The sequence below is a fragment of the Cavia porcellus genome, unplaced genomic scaffold (genome assembly GCF_034190915.1).
Source record: "Cavia porcellus strain 051 isolate PalLab524CR breed Dunkin Hartley unplaced genomic scaffold, mCavPor4.1 scaffold_9, whole genome shotgun sequence".
NCBI lineage: Eukaryota > Metazoa > Chordata > Mammalia > Rodentia > Caviidae > Cavia > Cavia porcellus.
In genome coordinates, this window is record NW_026947492.1 from 58,010,401 (window position 1) to 58,029,338 (window position 18,938).

The 18,938-nt window shown below is 51.1% G+C and overlaps 1 protein-coding gene across 4 annotated transcripts; it reads right to left on the minus strand.

Annotated features, from left to right (window-relative positions):
• Positions 1 to 4,260: 4,260 nt before the first annotated feature.
• On the minus strand, positions 4,261 to 16,795 carry Tsku (tsukushi, small leucine rich proteoglycan). 4 transcript variants are annotated; one of them, XM_013151183.2, is made up of 2 exons: positions 16,692 to 16,795; positions 4,261 to 6,705 (listed from the first exon to the last, which is right to left on the minus strand). In XM_013151183.2, exons 1-2 carry the CDS (start codon positions 16,702 to 16,704, stop codon positions 5,624 to 5,626), a joined length of 1,095 nt encoding a protein of 364 aa, XP_013006637.1. In that variant the 5' UTR covers positions 16,705 to 16,795; the 3' UTR covers positions 4,261 to 5,623. The 4 variants fall into 4 exon arrangements, with proteins under 4 accessions (XP_013006637.1, XP_005003241.1, XP_013006638.1 ...); XM_005003184.4 differs by lacking the exon at positions 16,692 to 16,795 and adding an exon at positions 15,829 to 15,986; XM_013151184.3 differs by lacking the exon at positions 16,692 to 16,795 and adding an exon at positions 14,918 to 15,080.
• Between the last annotated feature and the right edge of the window lie 2,143 nt (positions 16,796 to 18,938).

The following is an 18,938-nucleotide window of genomic DNA, read 5'->3' on the forward strand; positions in this document are numbered from 1 at the left end:
ATCCTGAAGGGCGCCACTACAGGGCCACCTCACACGCCAGGGACTGAGGCTAAAAGGTAGGCTGGGTGGCTTCTCTGGGACGCAGCTGTGAGTGGCAGAGGCAGGTTTTGAGGCCAAGCTCCCTAAATCAGTGCCTTACCCTCCTCAGGGAGCCTGGGTGTTTTCAATCAAAAGTAGATCTCTTTGCCTGCAGGAACCATGATGCCTAAATTTATTATTTATTATTTAACTTTGGACTAGTTGCTGCTTTTGGATTCAACCAATTAGAAAATTCTTCCTAGGTTGAGACTTCTGTTCTCTAACCAGTTCCTCTTCTTGTGTCTTCCTGTGTCAGGTGTATAACATGTATATTTTATACACATGCTCCACATGCATACTGTGTCTGTATGAAGAAGCACAAATGACGAGTGGGTGGTGTGCACTTGTAAAGCCAGGTTACTCAGGAGGCTGAGGCAGAAGGATCATAATCTTAATTTATGCAACTCAGACCCTGCCTCAAGATAAAAAAAAAAATTAAAAGGGCTGGGGCTATAGCTCGGTAATAAAATATATATATATATATATATATATATATATATATATATATACATATATGTATATATATATATATATGTATCACAAGTTGAGGCAGAAAGATAGCTACAAGTTCAAGACCAGCCTGGTCTACATAGTGAGACCCTGTCTCAAAAATGAAAAAGAAAGAAAGAAATCGTATGCCTGCATTCCTAAAGCAAAACATTTTGATTAATGAGTATATGACAAAAATGACAAATAGCTTTAAGAATTAAAGAATAAACACAGAAAGAATTTCCCTCTAAGCTCAACAAACTCAAAAATCTCCACAACTACAAACACGAGTACTCAAATAAATAAAATATAGCAAACAAATGAAAAGAATAAACATAGGGCATGTGACCTAAGTGCATTTGCCATTGCTGGAAGCTGAGCTACAGACTGATACTATATATTGATGCACACAGCAATTTTAATGGTGGTTCACTACCTAGGACATTGGGCCATGTTGTACAATGGACAGTGGCACTGCTGAACATTTCCCTTGGCTGAAATTGACCACTGTAGAAGCTGTCGTTAATAGGATAAAATCAGACATCGATGGGCATTTGCCCTGCAGTGAACATTAGCAACAAGGGATGCCGAGCACGGACAGGCAAGGCCACATTAGCCTACAATGACCTTTGCCATCAATTGGGACAGGGAGATTATTGCACTTGGAGGACTCTGATCTACCGTTCACCTAGAGGACTGATTTACAAACAGATCTTCTGTCATCCCGACCAGTACTGTCTAGGCATTGGCCTCTTCCTTCTCTGGACATTAGATGATCAAAGCCCAGCAGGTTGCCTTCAGAGAGAGTGGGAACTCAGAAGGATCCCATACTTGGTTTCATACTGTGTCCTTGTTAACTTGAAATTCATAGTAATCTTTCAAGAGGGGAGCCCACTTGTTTATTTTATACAGGATTCCAGTTCTGAAGCACAGAACTCTGGCCACCCACCATGGCACCCACGGCTGCTTCTCTCTGGGTCAGAGGCTCCTCACTGTTGAAAAGGGGCCAGGAGAGGAAAGACTCTAATTGACCTTAGGTTTCTTCTGCTCTAGAATCTAGAATGAATTGGTTTGACCGGAGGTATTTAGAGCTGTGTAACATCCAAATTTATTTGCAACACAGAAACACAGGGAATCCCAATGCCTTTTGGTTTCTCAGAGCACCCTACCCTCTATGAAGTAGGGCAGGCAAGGCAGAGGGAATGGACATCTGACAGATGAAGTCTGTCCCAGGCCAGTTTCCTCATCGGTATGGTGACAAAGAAAAAAAAAAAAAGGAATACTTGATGCAGTTGTGAGAACAGAAAGGGCTCTTCTGGGGCATCTATTATGTGCCAACCACATACTTAATTTATTTGCAAATGTTACTTCATTTCCCCTTCCGATGAGTGAAGATGTTTTCATCCCCGTTTTACAGGCTCAGAGAAGTAATAAGATTTGGCCAAATTCACACAACTAGCTTGTGATGGACTCAAGATTTTAATCCTCCTACAACTTCAAAACAAATCTTTGCATCACCCACTGCGATCCCTTAAAATTCTAATAACCTTCAACATACTTGAAGGTATGGACAGCTATTTTGGAAGACAATGACAGACACTATGGCAGCCATTGTTGACTTCCTTATTGTCTGGTCTTGAAGACCTAAAATGCCTTCATCATCCTGTTCTGATCAGTTCTATACTATTTTGTTTTGTATGAATTCATTGTATGGAGATCTATTTGGAAGAAACAAGGAGACAATATGATAGACAGTGAAGATCTCTGGTTGTCGTGCTTTGAAATCTGTGTCTCTTACATTGTTATCTTATGATCTGTTTTAATTTTATCCTCTTTAAAAAAAAATAAGTACACATATTGTGTGTCAAATAAAATATTTTTAAATTTTTTTAAAAAAAGATTCTAACGCGGTGAGCCAGGTGCCAGGATTCCTGGAGGGGTGAGGCCAAAGGGGTGCGGTCTGGCTGCAGTGGAGGAGAGACTAGAAAACCACAGAGCTGCTCTTTGCCTCCAGCTGTCCCAAATTCTGCTCAGCTTGCCTTTATCCGGGGGCGTTGTATGGCGTTGCGTGACCACGCGGTGGCGCTGCAGAGACACAGACGCCCGGTTCCGGGAAGTTGGGTGCCTGAGGCTGGAGGCCAGAGCTGGGAGGCAGTGAAACTGTGATACCCCATCCTGATGAACTTTCAGTGGAGTAATGTCCATGCCCTCCCTCTGCTGAGAGCTTCACCCCTGCCGTGTTTTGCAGATACAAGTTGCACAAGTCCCTCTCTAGCCTTCAGTCTACCGGGTGCCTTGTTAAACTTCAGTAATTCTTGTACCATGGCTCTACCCCAAGGACTTCCTCCTCAAGGGTGGCTTTGGGAGGACCCAGGTACTTTCCGTGTAAGCACCCTGATCACCCTGCTCCCTCTCTTGAGGCCGGGGGAGGATGGTGGCCAGTATGGCCATGCCCTCTTCCCCACCTGCAAAAGCATGTTTAACTGTGAGGCCTGGGGTCTCCCTCTGACCTCCCCACCCCAGCAATTCCACAGCTCCTTCCTGCACTGCAGGTGGGTGTCACCTGGGCCCAGGACTGTGGCTGGCATGGGGGACCTGAGTCACAAGGTGTCTCCCAGGTGCCTGCCTCTCACCCTCGTCCACCTGTCTCCAGTCACGTGGATTCTCCAAGGGCAGCACGGCCATGCTGCTCTTACAGCCCGAGGCCTCCCGTGTGTCCCTCCCTGTCCCACACCAGGAATGAGAGCACTCTAGAGTACACGGGAAACAGGAAGATTTATGTTGCCTCCCAGTCCAGGGTCTGGCAGAGTATTTAGTGTGATCTAAAACTACAGTGAAAGTTTGAAATTTCTTTAAATTCTTACAAGAGACATTGCCACGAATCCCTCTCAAAATACTCCCTTTGCTTCAAGCCCCTTATCCCGTCCTTCTCACCACTTTGCGAAGCAGTTCTGAAGTCTTTACTTTCTTAGCTGTGCTGTCATCAGGCCTCTCTCAATGCCCTGAATCGATTCAAAACCTTTACCGTTCCACACAGCCACTCTGACTTTGTGGAAGAACCAGCAGTAGCAGGACCAGGGCAGGTGACAAGGGGGATGAAAACACTCCGTGTTTTTCCGAGCCTGCCGTTCTGCTGGATGACACTAAGCAGCGGCACTCACTGTATTTTTGCTCACACCTCATAAACACACCCACTAAAGAGGACTTCCAGAGCTGCTTCAGAAAGTGGCCAGAACGCTCGGGCAAGTGTGTTCAACGAAGAGGGGGAGTGTGTTGAGGGTAATCAACGGCAATGTATCCTTTACTGGAACAAATTTTTAAAAGTCAAACATTCATTGTACATTCTGATCGCATCTCATTGCTGTCAGTGACAGCTTGGTGTTCTGGATATTCCTGTAGACTTTCAGCAGTTAGAACTGCCCACAGCAAAGGCATCTAAATGAACTAGAAGGGAGCTCCCTGTCACTAAAGTGTACAAACAGGTGTTAGGGGACCAAAACAGCTTACACACTAAGGATGAATAAAGTCTTGTACATCTAAGCAACTCCCTCCTTCATGTAACCCTACTCCTCATGTCCTGGGGGATTACGGGGCTTTGCAGGCCAAACAATACCCAGGCCCTAACCTAATTCATCCTTGTAGGCCCAGAGCCCAGTCTAGGTCTTGTCAACAGATGCTGCTTGAACGATGGAGAAAAGTCTTTATAGCATTTATTAAAACAAGGACCATCAGGTTGGGCTGGTGGAGAAAGAGCTCGGGCTGTCTGTGGGTATGTCTGTGGGACCAGCCTGATGCCCACATAACCACAGGTGGCTGGCTTCCACCCAAGGCCAATACATGTCCAGAACACAGTATTATAAAAGTGAACAAATGCAGCTCTTCCTGTTTTATAAATGATATTTCCATTCCCTGCCAGCAGAGGTAGCGGGGTGGGGACTGAAAGCAACAATTCATTTAAAAAGGCAACAATTCTTTATAAAATGAACACAAAGGAAAAATCCAGGGTTAGGAAGCTGAGATGTTACCCTGGGGTAGAGCAGAAATGTGGGGGAGACAGACCCTGCCGATGCGGGTGAGGGGAACTCAAGGGCTCTGCTGGGCTCAGGCCTATGGGGACCAAGTCAAGGTGGTGCCTTGGAGCCCATGACTGGATGGCACTCTAGCACAGCATCAGCTCTGTAGGGGAGCATCCCCAGGGAAATAGGCATCTTTCCAGCCTTGATTCTTGGAGACCTCACCTCCAAGGAGAAAGTATCGGTCGTCATGCCCCAAGCTCTCAGGGCTCCAAAAGGTGAACTGACCTTGCTCGTGCCACACAGCTGGCAGTGGGCCCATGCTCCCACCTCTGAGGCCCTTAATCTGTCTTGTTCCTGCTGCTGAGATGCCAGCAACAGCAAGGGGAGGCCCAGGAAAGGGATGATTTAGAGAAGACAGGAAGTGCAGGGGGCCCAGGCAGGAGGCAGGAAGCTGGGTTCTGGCCAAGCTTCCACCCAGGGGAACCTTAGGTTAGTCTCCTTCTCTACACCTCATTTTCCCATCTGTCCCATAACGAGGTGGACTTAGTTTTCTCTTTAGTCCCTTCAACAATTAAAGTTCTACCTAGGGCTCCAAAGCAAAGGGAAGTTGTAAAAGGGTCTGCTGCCCCTATGAGACCAGACCATGGGTCAAGGGGACACTCAGCCCACTGGACCTGAGTTTGCCCTGCAGTGGTGGCTCCCACCCACCCTCCTCCAGCCATGGGTCAGGTCAGCCCAGGCAAGAGGGAAGGCACTTGAGGGACAAGTGAAAAGTGGCAGCAGATAGGAACCAGCATCTGGCTTGACACTGATGTCCCTCTGCTTATGGATTGCAGGGGCAATGGAGACAAAGGGACAGGCTTTATTCCTAGGTGTCGGCCCAGACACAAAGCCCTGGGTAGGCCCACAGCTCCACAGTGATGCCAACACATAGGCCTACAGACTCCCTGCTGGCATTGGCACATTACAACATAAGTTATGTGGGACCTGAGTGAGCCCAGGGCAGCAGTCTGTCATGTAGCCCTGGGCCTTATCATTCGTCACAAAATGTCTGAGGCCCTGGCAACAGATTCCTGGGTGTCTCCACAGTGCAGGGCCACCTTGGAGCTGGAGCCAGGCCGTCGAGGATAGGCACCCTCCCGCACCAGGCGCCGGCACTGTGTGCCTTGTCCCACGCTGACACTCTGCAGTGCCGGGAGGTGATGCAACAGCACCTCAGGTAGGGGCACCAGTCCTGTGCCTGACAGGTCCAGCTCCTGCAGTGAGCCCAGGCCAGAAAACACCTCAGTTCCTGCCCACTTAAGTTTGGGGTTGCCCGACAGGTCCAGGACCTGCAAGCCAGGCAGCTGACGGAAGCCATGGGGTGCCAGCTGGGGCAAACCTTGTAGGCTGGCCAGTGACAGATGGGTAAGGCCTGCCAGCCCCGTGAAGGCACCAGGGCCAATGGCTGCCAGGGGGTTCCCATCCAGGCTCAGGTAGCGCAGGGGCAGGTCTCGAAGATCGGGCACAGCACGAAGGCGGTTCCAGGCCAGGTTCAGACTCTGAATGGTGGGTGTGGGCAGACCAGCTCCTGAGGACTGGGGGACCAGGCGATGAATGAGGTTATGAGAGAGGTCCACGTGCAGTGGCCGGGCCTGGTTGTGGGTGGTGAAGGCAGACACAGAGACCTCCTGGAGCCGGTTGTGGCTGAGGTTCACGTCACTCAGTGGGGAGCTGGTGAAGCTCTTGGCTGGCAGGGCTGTCAGGCCATTGTGACTTAGGTCCAGGGACTCCAGGTAGCGAAGCCGGGAGAAGGCAGTGGGCGAGATGCTGGTGAGTAAGTTGTGGCTGAGATCCAGGCCAGCCAGTGTGGTGTAGCCAGGCCCTGCCAACACTGACTCGTTTACTGTCTCCAGCTGGTTGGAAGACAAATCAAGATGCGCTGTGTCCAGGGGGATGGGCACAGGCACAATGTGGGGGCCCAGGCCACTGCAGTCCACTCGGGTCAGGCTGAAACTGTCAAAGAGGCCAAAGGTCTCCACCTCACACTGGCAACCAGGGAAGCATGGCTGGGTCATCTGCATTCCACTCACGGCCAGCAAGAGCAGCGGGAGCAGCAGCAGGGTCCACAGCATGGTGGGGGCTGGAGAGAGAGCCACACACACAGTGAGCGCTGGACACATCACAAAGCCACCCCCACGCGACCTAAGCCAGTGGGTGTGGATGCAGCCACCATTCCCCTGGAATACCCTTCTGGAGTACTCTTTATGATCCCTACTCCATGTTCCTCTCTGACCTGTTTCCCCATTAGTATGGAAAGGGGTTCTGCCAGGTTTGTGGATTTTTAACAGGACACAGCAGTTTACTCCATAAATAAAGATAGCAGGTGCAAGATGCACACAAGCCTGCTCTGGCTCATGTGAAAGCCCCTGAAACCTTTCTTGCCTGTGCTCCAAGGCTCTGGGGCAATGAGAAGCCTGCCTCTCCAGTTCAGATGGCTTAGGGCCCACGGGCTGGTGTGGACCTAGTCCCTGCCGGGGAAGGGCTCACAGTGAACAGCTGTCTGACTGTCTCTCACAACCACCCTTCAAGGCAGAAATTAAATCTTCATTTCACCAAGTGGGAACAGCTGAGCCCAAGAGATGTTAAGAAACACATCCACAGCCGCTCAGCTAAGTGTTGTAGCACTGGCGAGGGTGCACACGTAGGCAGCAAGGCCTCATGCCCAGGTAGTGGCCTCCCACTTCTGAGACCAACGTGCTGCTCCCTGCAATGACAGAACTCAGCTCACCCCAGCTCTGTGTCTAGATTTCCAGTTGGGCTCATTGCAAACCCCTGCCCTCTTGTACTGCCTCCAGATAACAGAATTCTCACATCTCTGTGACCCTTCTGTTAACCTTGGGGCAGGCGTGGGGGCTGGTTCCTCCACTAAACAGATGAAGAACAGAAACTCAGAGAAGACCCAAACAAATGCAAAGCAGGATTAGAACCTAGGTCTGTCAGATTCCAGTTCTTCTATTTAAATGCACTGCCTCCAACAGGCCTGGAGGTGAGCTGGTGGGGAAGCAGAATCCAGAAAGAGCTTCTCCCAGAGACTTGTCAAATGCAAGCTACTTCCTCTCTCCAGCCCTGTTTCCCTCTGTGTATAACTGCAACAGTAGCTGCCATACATGCCAGGCATTGTGTGTACCTTATCACTTCTAATGATCATATGCCCCTAAATCAATCAGACTCAGAGCCTGTGTTAATGCTCACTGTGACTCCCAAGCTATTGGGGCTCAGCAGCACAGGCTTGGGAACCAGATCATTACACAGCAAGAGCCCCTAAATGACATCTTAGGGTCTGAGGTTACCCCTCCTTGCACAGCAGTCACTCAGCTGGGCGTTGGGCGACACATCTTCACGTGGGCGGCCCTGTCCTCTTGCCTTATCTCTTCCTTCCCACTGGTCTTCAGGGAAGGGAGTAGAGGTGGAGGCTAGGGAGAGTGGGGGGACCTGCCCACCTTCTAGACTGGGAGGATTAGGGAGAGTGCCTCTGGATTGCATTACGGCCCGCATGAAACTTTAAAGATGCAGTCACTTGATCTGTATGCTGCCTCTGCCCAGGGCCTGGGACAAATGAGGTTCCCCTGACCCCCTCCCCAAGGGGCCCCTCCTTTCCCAGCCTTTTCTTTTGTAGAGGCCAATTTGAGGATTAAAGTCAGCCCAGGTGCATCCTGGGCTTGATCCCAGCTGAGGCAGGACAGAGTGTTCCAATGTCTGGAGCCAAAGGAAAATATTAAGTTGCTTCAGGCCCCCTTTGTTCCCTGGGGTGAGCTCCTTGCAGAGTTCATTACCACCACTGCCTCCCCTACCAAGCCAATCTGCTCATACCCACCTTTCTTGGGGTTTAAACAAACACCACAGTTCAGAGCTCTGAGATTACCATTTGGTTTCCCAGAGGTGATTATACAATGTGCCCATGAAAGGCCAAGTGGCTTTCTCATGAGCTCCTGCTTATGTAACCAGCAGCCCAAACCCAACCCCAACACTGCCTCTAAAGCCTCTTGTCCTCAGTTCCCTACAGCAGCAATGGCTGCCCTGCATGTCTCACAGCAGTGACAACCCTCACAGGCCACACCGTGGACTATGACAGACTGTACTTACGCAGAGAAGTCTTCCCCACACACCTGGAACTCGGGCCAGAGTCATAACAGCTGATGCAAGGGGGCAGGAGTGTAGCTGAAGGCACCACTGGCTCCCATAACAAGGCTGGTGGAATGCTCCTAAGGTCATTACTCCGTGTCAGGTTTGTTGCCCACAGCTGGGCATTTGCAGAGTCCACAGTGACAGAGCCAGTTGCCACTTTATATACTAGTGTTTGACATACCATCTCTTATCTGATCCTCACGGTTCACAAATGAGGCCAGAAGCATAACCCTCTCTTATAGTAGAGGATAAAAAAAGTCACTTGCTAAGCTGCACGATATTGGAAAGTTATGGAGAGAGAGGATGAGCAGCCCCTTAGGGGACATGCCCAGCAAGACCAGGACTAACAGATACAGTTTCGGGCTATCTCTCCCCGAGGCTGTACTCCAGATGAAGTCCTCCAGATGGGAACCCAAGGATATACATGTTTACCACATTCCAGAAGGATGACCTGGAGACAGGTAACAAGTTCCAAAGGACAGTCAGTTGTGCTGGTTCTTAACCCCTGCTGCCCCAGGTTGCTCCCATCATTGGTCATGTCCTATCCCTTCTATAAGCTTCAGGAGTCTCAAAACTTTAACATTTAACAAAAGCATTTATTAAATTTCTATAAAATACAAAGTCTGGGGCCAGGCTATTTAGGAATATAGGTAGGACTCAGGACAACAGGGGTTTGACCTCACAGGGCTTACAGACCAGCAAAAGGGACAAAAACCCACTCATTGCAAGATCACTAATGCCATCCCTGGACCCAGAACACATGGATCTGTGCGACCTTCAGTTTTCTTTATGTCTCTGAGTCTTGGCTTTCCCATCTGTACAGCAGTATTAATATTTCTCACCCTGAAACCAGACCTTTCCCCTCAGAATGAAGGGAAAGACAGACTAGCGGTCACCAAAAAAGGCAGGAGAGAAGGGTATTTCAGTCAAGATTCATCCCCTGAACTGCAGATAAAACAAATCTACTCATCGACCAGATTACAGAACAGACAGGCATGAGGAAAAGGGCTTAAAACTGAGCCTGCCTGGAGCCTCGAGCACACCCATTTCCCCACTGGAGAGACACACTGGAAAGTCCTGCAGGGACAAAGGCATGAGTTATTCAGTTGGGCTCACAGCGCCAAGTTCACACTGATTCTGAGGCAAGTTTGCTGATGGACCACGAGAACAACAGTAAACTATGACCTTAACAGTTCCAAAAGTTCTCCCCATGTGACACCCAGGCCCTGTTGAGAGATACCTGTCTCAGACGGCTCTAACCACATCTGCTGCCCTCTCAGGTGCTACTATTACCCACAGAAATCAAATCCTCCCAGCCAGAGGCATCTGCAAGTTCGCTCCATCTTGCCCTGTATCTGGATTTGAACCCTGATTTGGAGTCAGGGTGGCAAGAGCTATCACTTTGGTGATCGACTCTGAACAGCTTTCAGTCTTTAATCACACTTGTCCAAACTCAAGAGAATCTCAGGGTTTGGGAGCCAGGGGCCTCTTAGAAATCAATGGTGACTGAAACTCAGAGAGGACCAGGGATTCCAGGGAATAGCAGAGCTAGGGCCCAGGGGCTAGGTAAGGACCTGATACCTCACACTGCTGCAGGCACCACACATCCACCCTCCTGGCCTGGCCTTGCCAGTGGAACAAAGCCTGCTCTGTCCACACTGGCTCCCTCCCAGCAACCCCTCCCACCAGGCCTCTCACTACGGGCCATCAGTAGACCTCCTTCAGAGACAAATTCCCTGCTGCCCCAGTATGTTCAACAGAGAAGACTTGGAAAGGGAGCAGCTTAAGGCACAGCCTGGCCTTCTTCACCTAAGCACCTGGGCCAGAGCAGACCAGGCACAAACAGAGAGGTGGATGATCCGAGAGTCCAGTGAGGAAGCTATGAAGCATGACTGCCTGGTCCCAGATCCAGATGTGAATCCAGTTCCACCTACCAGCCCCAGGCAAGGCTCAACCTAGTGAGTCCCAGTGCCCTCAACAGAGATAACAGCAGAGGACAGTGCCAGAATGTGAAGCATTCTGTTCAATACTGCCCATGGAAGTGCCTAATGCCTGGCAGACACTGATGGGAGCATCTTTGGAGGCTTCCTGAAGGCAATGATGGTGTATTCTTCACGGCCTTCCCCATGCAGTGCCTGTGCCCAGTGGGCCCACAGCTTGCTGTGCTAACTCCTCCAACCCTGCTGCTGGTGTCTATCAACAAGGCCTCAGCCTCCCCCCCCTGAGGGCAGGGGACAGGTTATAGCTAGGGCCCTCTTCACCCCAAGTGCCTGCCCCAGTGCCACACAATGGCTGCTCGGGTCCATAGAATTTTCCACCTCCTGCCCCAACAATTTCAACAGGGTGCCCCTGGCACATGAATCAGGTGGGCAGGGGGCCAAGTCATAGCCTGGCCCAGGGCCCAGCACCCACCTAAGCTGGGCCTTTGCCTCGACCAGCAGCTTTCCTCTTCCTGTCCTTTCACTGCTCCCTTAGTCATGAAGGAGCTGACACCAGTGAAATCCCCCAGGTGGAAATTTTGCAAGGGTCCTGACCTCCATCTACTTACTCAGCTCTGGAAAAGCAAGACTGAAAAACTTTCAGAGCCAAAGTCTATTAGGGCCAGCTGTCCCTACAGAATCACTAATACTGCACATCTATGCAAGCCTGCAGCTCACTTAGCCTTCACCATCATCCCTGTTCTGCCTTATCTCAGTCCTGACTGTGGAGAACACAGGCAAGCAACTGAGTGACATTCACCTGGACAGCAGGGAAAGCAGGACTCAGACCCAGACAGCTCAGCTCCACATGCAGGGCTCCATATGCCACACCACCTCGTTTTACAAATGGGCATGCATGGACAAAAGCTTAGCACTAATGGGGTTAGACTGTAATTACACGTTTACCTGTCTGTTCTGTGACCAGGGAGCTGAGCACTGGGCCTGGCACACACCAGGTTTCAATGAAGCTTCTACATATCTAGAAAATGATTCTATTACCAAAAATCACCTCTCAACTTTTCCCCCAACTACTGCCTCAACTATTACCTCTTCAGTCATTCTGCAAGATCATGTCAGATGGCACTGTTGTGCTCAGGTAGGGCCGGAAAGCCCAGTACCCTCATCAGTGGGTGGCGGTGGTCCTGGTACTGCTTTCTCCTTCCAATATGCCTTCTTCCTGGAGATTTTCAAGTTCCTGTAGTTTTCAGCCAACATCTGCACGCACAGGGAAAGGTTCTACAGCTCAGCAGACTGGGCCCCACCCTGCAGGCCTTTATCTACTTTGAGGCTCAGTGTGTCCTCATTCCAGTTTAGAGTTTAAGGATTTACCTGTACTGTGGTGAGAGACCTAGTACTGTGCCAGTGGGCCACTGTGATGATTAGTCAGGGAAAGTAAAGACTCAGCCCAGGTGGCACCAACTGGTGCTCGACACATGTTGATTCTCACTCTCTAATGGGTGACTGTAGGGGTCAGGGAAGAGAAAGAGCTTTGACTTCAGTGAAGCCTATGCAAAGCAGGGCACAGGATGGAGACGAATCCGAATTCCGTTTCCTGAGGCCTTGGATTCTGTCTCAGAGCACCAACTAGACTTTACTAGGGAACTGGTAAGGGAGAGCTGGAAGAGTCACAGAGGCCAAAGTGGGTAGAAGCAGTTGAGTTGCCTGTGACAGAATCAGGACTTGCTGTTAGGTCAGCAGCCAACCTTGGGTGGGTAGATCACTGTCTTCCGTCTTTCTTACCTCCAGACTGGGCACACCCTCAACCTGCCCAGTCCAGGGCTTACTACAACAGCCTAGCGCAGGCTATGCTGCCTCCAATGCCAGTCATGCTGGGCACCAGAGTGCAGCTTTCACTCTGTTTAAAACCCTCTTCACAAAGAACAGCTTTCTAGCTAGAGGCCCTTCACTCCCCTAGGACCTCCTGCCTTTTCATTGGCTGTTCCTTCTGACAATGACAACAAAGGTACCCTACTGCTCTTACTTGCCTGATTTAAAAGCTCCCTCCTCTGTGAGGCATTCCCAGGCTAATCTGCCCCTCATTCACAAAAGTGTCACCTCTTTCTGGGCTCCCATGGCTCCTGGCCTATGGCTGTGTATAAAAATCTACATCCAGCTCTGCTGCCACATGAAGCCCGGCCACCCGAAGGGGGAAAACCATATGAAGGAAATGTCAGGGGAGCAAACTTCCTTCCACTTGGGGATGCTTGCAAAATATTTAGGGCCTTGCCAATCAGAGTAATCAGGTTTGGACCCATGGTAAAACTGGAGTTGAACTGAAGGCTGAGGATTACCACGAGCTAAGATTTGAACTCAGGTACCTCTCTTGTGAATATGACCCAGCATATGTCTGTATACTGTAATCCATGTTCCAAACCTCTTATCTTATTAGCACATGTAAATCATTATTCTATTAAATGTATACAACAGATCTCAGGACATGAATTAATGCCCTCCTCTGAAGGATGAGGAGCCTAAGAATCAAACCAGTGAATTATCCCAAGCCACAGAGCTAGGAAGCAATGGAGTGGGTGGAAAACCTGAATCTTCTGCCTCTGGAATACTGTCTCCAGATTGGTCTCAGCCTCCCGCAGCACCCATAGCCCAGAGGGTTTTGTAGAAGTGCCAATCCCACCCAGTTGTGCCTGTAGACCCTCCTACAAGTCTCCAATGCCTAAGATTCAAATATCAGGTCTTAGCAATCATCAGTAATTTGGCCTCTGCCTTGCCTCCAGTCTCCAGTTCAACTCCAATTCCCCAGGCCAGGACCTTACATCCGACAGCACACAGTATTGACCTCCTCTGGACTGTTTCCAGAGCACATAGAGAGTCTTGCACATGCTGTCCCCTTTGTGGTCACCCCTTCCCGCCGCCTTTGTGCATTCAATGACTTCAAAACCCTGAGCAGTTAGGTACTATGGTGTATGCCTATAATCCCAGTAACTTCAATTCCAGCTCCACCTAGGGCTGAGGTAGGAGGATGATAAATTTGAGGCTAGCCTGGGAAACTTAAGACACTATATCAAGGGGGAGAGGGGGTAGGGCTTACAGTGCAACTAGGTTGTAGACTGCTTGCCTAGTATGTGTCAAATGTGTGAGGCTCTGGATTTCACTCCTAGTACAAAAAAAAAAAAAAAAAAAATAGCAGATGAACAGTCATCTGCTCTATTGGGTCCCTGGCCCAGGTTTTTCCCATACAACCTGTCTTTAAAGTTTCTTTGGTAGGAGACTTTCAGGGAGTACCCAGCCCTTCTTAGAAAGTGTCTTCACAGCCCAGCCTTGCTCTAAGAAATGATGTGAACTCTTTTTACTCTCAGTGCTGGGGAATGTCTGGGATCACAGGGCTGTGAGCCACCACTGTGTCTAGCAGGACAAGTGAGTTCTTAAATGTATCACCCCTGCTTTGAACCAGGAGTTCAAATTAGGAAGAAAACTGATGATCTCTCCCCACTCATATAGAGTCATTTAAAAGATAGTTTAAAAAAAACTGTCAATTCCTTCTTTTCCTTCCATCTTTGAGTCCTCTGTATTTGCTTCTGCCCCAATGGAGAACAGTGGCAGAAGCTATGAGTTGCATTCCTGTCTCCTCCGCCCAAGGAGCAGTTGTTGCCCAGAAACTGGCCAAGTTAGAAAGGTGTATGTTACACAGCAAAGCACTTCCAGGTTCGGGGACCTCAGGCAGTCAGCCAGAAGCAAGGTGGGAGACAGGCTGTCCATACTGCCCCTTCCAGATGAGGAGCTTAGGCCCTGAGACCTAGGAAAGAGCCTGCATTCCCTGTCCCAGAGCAGTAGCCAGTGCCCTCCTGCTGATCTGCAGGACTGGGCCAACTTCCTCACTACAGACTGGGTTATCTATGCCACATAGGATAGAAAGCCCGTTGGGACTGAGCCCTCTGCCTCTCTGGCCAGTACCTGGGTTCTACAAGTCTAGTCTTATCCCTGGGGCACAACACAACTAGAAGTTTAAGTAACCTAGCCAGACGGAGTGTAAGCGGGCAGCGCTGGTTATTCCACCTGAAAGCTGGCTCAGGCGCAACCGCGACACCCTAGGGAGCCTAGTGCCTACAAGGGGCCACTGACTGTCCTATTCGAAAGGAGCGCTTGCATGGTTTCCTCTTCCCCAAACCGACTAGGTGTCCTGCGGGACGGCAAGCAGGCCTGATGCCAAAAGGTCGGTGGCTTCCCACCTACCGGATCGGAAGGCTGGTCCCCTCACCAGGGGTGAGCTGTAGACCGGGGGGGCTCCTGACGGGGATTAGGGCTGGAGCTGGTTTCTGGACCAGGCAGAAATCTCTCTCGATCACACGCACTCTCCTCTCAGGCCGCTTCCCCGCCTCCTCCCCGCAGAGGGAGTCCCGCACCGGTGTCCCGCTCGCTCCGCCCAGCCCGGGCCAGGGCTCGTCCCCGACGCCGCCGGTCCCCCACCCACCAATCCTCTCCCATCCTCTCTGCCGCCCACAGGACCTCCGGAGATGTGAGCGAGGGGGGCTGTCAGGACTCCCCAGCCCCGCCACCATTAGGGGGGCGGCCACGGGGAAGGCTCAGGCTGTTGCCCGAGGATTCAGGAGAAAAGTTTGAAGCCACGGGGTGGACGGTGGAGGAGCGCGGATCTGGGACGGCGTCCGGCCGCTAGCGCACACCGCTCCTCTGTCACCCACCCAGACACGTCGACAGCTCGGTCCACGTACGCAGACACGCGGCGATGCCCCGACCCACACCCACCCGCTACCCTAGTGCTGCGGACGCGGGTGTAGAGCAGCCAAGAGAAGCCGCGGGCACAAAGGCACCCACAGAAGCACGTCCCCGAGCCTGAACCCACAAAGCCCCACGACCGTGACGCACGTGTCCGCACAAAGACCCCGGAGGCCCCGACCCAGCCCACGGTCACCGGACAGAGCTCTGTCTCCGGGAAGCCCCCTCCCCTAGGCCTGGGTTCCCCGGCTGCCCCGACGGTCGCCCAGTCCGGGAAAAGTTGAGGGGCCCCTTGGGGACCCAGGCCCGCCCCGCTGCCGCCGGATGCAGCGGCGAGCCCGGGGTCTGGGCTCGGAACCTCGGCCGCCGAGCTGAGCCCACTCCCGCTGCGCCCCAGGACTCGCACCCACCTGGAAGGCTGCGCGGCTGCCGCCTCGGCGCGCTCACCTAGGCGGCCCGGCGTTGGCACTCGGGCCGGCGCTTCTCTCAGCCTGGCGCGGCGCGGCCCGCCCCCCTCCGGCTCTCGGCCCCGCCCGCCCCCCGCTCCCCGCTGCCCCCCGCCCAGGGAAAGCTGGAGCCCGCGGCCCGGCGGGCGGCTCAGGGAGTGTCGCCAAAGTGTAGGTCTGGCCGATGGCTTTCTCAGCCCCACCCCCCGCCCGAACCAGGGTCCCACCCTAGGGAGCGTCTCAAAAGTGCTCAGCTCCCGCCCACTCCACAAGGCCTTGCACGGAGCTTCCTGCATCCCTGCTCCCTGCCCCCTCCCCCTGAGCGCCAGAGCAATTTCAGCAGATGGCCGCACGGTCGGGAACATCTGGAGGTCGCTGAAGTGTGTGTGTCTGTGTGTGTGGAGAGGAGTTGTTGGGAAGAAAGAAGAAGGCTGGATGAAGATTTCCTCTCTTCGAACTCTATCCCCGCCCCGTCCCAATTTATTTTCAGCGTCAAAGAGGTCTAGTTAGTGAGAGAGTGAGACCAAAAGAATTGGAAGGAAAGAAAGACTGGCTGAAAGACCGAGCCCACAGAGTAGAGCTAAGCTTAGACAGAAAAGCTGGCAGGCGAGGAAAAAGCCAACAGACTTGTTTCTTTTATGGAGAGAAAGATCAGTTTCAGGCCCGATTTCTAGTCAGAAACTTGGGGTCTGGGGATAGTTTAAGTCTGTCCTGTTCTTCAGCAGCCCATCCTTTCCCACACCTCTGTATGCTAAAAGAGGCAGGAAAGCATGCAAAACAAAACCAAAAAAAACCTTTTAAGATAGAGGTTTGCAGGAAGAAGTTACCTGATGGATGCATTCGCTGGAAGGAAAAACTGGGGGGAGTGGGGAGATCAGGTTGCACACACAGACAGTGCCCTCCTCCGAAGGGGACAGCTCTGCAATGGAGTGATGGGGGTGGGTAGCAGGAGGCTTTGGTCCCGCCCTGGACCTCCCAGGAACTTCTGCCCCACTTTGGAGACGTTGGAAACATTGGGCAATGTTCCCCCTGCCTGGCCCAGACTTGCTACATCCAGTCTTTTTACCCCTTTCCTAATTACTTTAAAAAACAAACAAAAAGTCGTTGGGCTGGTGGGGAGTGAGGGTGGGCCTTCCAACAGCCAGACTTGCTGCTCAGAGAATGAAGTTGCCTTGCAGGGCCCCTCCTTGAACTCAAAGTCTTGTGGTTGTAGAGGTTCACCTGGATGGAGACGCAGGGAGCCTGGCAGTTAGAGAGGTACAGGGTGAGGAATAGGAGCCTAGTCTTACAAGTGTAAACCCTTCTCTCCTCTGCATTCGTCACCCCCACCCCACCCCCCACCTCCAGTTAGGATCCAGCCTCAGACTGGGAGGCCTTTGAGATCCTCCAGCTCAGAGTGTTTGGCAAACCATTTGCACTGGTACCTGAACTGTGCCCAGAGCCCTCCTCACAGTTGGACTTTGTACCTTAGGCTGCTGGAACTTAACTTTGCGCTGCCAGGGCCTTGGGGGAGTTGTCTGAACCCTCCTTCCCCTGTTCCACTCCCCAAGGTTCTCTGCCTGGATGAGAAAGGGGCCTAACCTAGCATTTGGGCAAGGTCAAGCTGAGACAGGCCCAGGTTCCAGGCCTGTACAGTATTTAGAAGCTCTAAGTAAGATTAGTTAAGTTACCTTACCTCTCTGAAACAAGTTTCTACAACTGAAGAATAAACAAGATAACTTCAGAAAAGCATTCAAGCTCACTGGAAGAGCCACATGTGGTTGCAGATACTTAAATATCTCCATCAAGTATTGGGGAGGAACAGGGGAATTGAATGGTTATCCATCCTATATGTGGACTGCCTCCTCTGCTATGGTGGAGGGCAGCTTTTAAAGGAGTCCCCTGCCTCTTGCCTTGGCCTAAGCACTGTCCTCCTTCCTTGCTTGGAATGAAAAGTAAATTTTCCAATGGCCTTCTGAAGGGCCTCTCACTTAATATTAATGTGATAAACAATTCCTTACACCTTGCTGGGAGCTTGAGGCAATTCCTGAGTTCCCACATTCACCCCTGCCCTTGATCTTTTTCTGGAAGATGGCCTCCAAAGCCTTCAGCTAGAGAAACTCAGTAATTTTCCCCTCCTGCATCCCTGTGCCTCTAGTTGACAGTCTCTTTGCCTCTAGGATCTTCTTTCCCTCACTGCTCCATCTGTTGTCCAAACTGCAGGAAGAGAGACCTTTCTAAACTATACATCTACAGAATGGTTTGTGATACTTGTCTGCTTAATCTTTCAGTGGCAAAAGCCAAATGCCTTTGTGTGGTATTTGAGTCCTGGGTGATATGCCTTCCTGGCCTCTACCTCTGATCATCCCCCTTCAGCTCCAAAGCTTTACCATATGGAAATAAGAAGGAGGGAGATTGGTGTCCCCAACTTCTTCCAGTTTGTGTCCCAAGTTCCCTTTTTCCTAGAAACTTTCTACTAAAGTCAGTCCCTCTTCCTATTACACTGGTGTTGCTATTCACTTTGTATTTCATTAGTGGGATTTGGGGGGCCAGGGATTGTTGTTTTGTTTTGTTTTGTTTTATCATTCTCTTCACCCTTCTTGAAGTCATCCTGGCTACCGTGACATGTCAGAGAATGTGCTGGGTACTTTAAAAATCATTCAGATATTTAATCCCAATAACAATCACCTTAGATTGATAGTGAAGAGGCCCAGAAAGAACAAGAGGTCAACCTCGGGTCACACAGTATTATGTTTTATGTCTAAATGTCCCCCTGAATCCTCATGCACTCATAGTGGGGCTTTGGGAAATGACTGGATAATGGGAGTGTGATCCTTATCAGCAGATTAGTCCACTGATGAGTTTAGAAGTAGACTTGTGATTTGGGAGATGCAGCCGGGGTTGGTTGCTGGGCATGCAACCCAGAAGAGTCCATCTCCTTACCTCCTCTTTGATTGTTCTCTCTGCTTCCGCCTGCCATGCCATGAGCAATTCTTTGCCACATCCCTCTGCCATGCTCCCCTGCCTTGAAATCAGCAGAATGGAAACTCTACAAATTTGGAATGAAATGAACCTCTACAAAAACGGAATGAAAC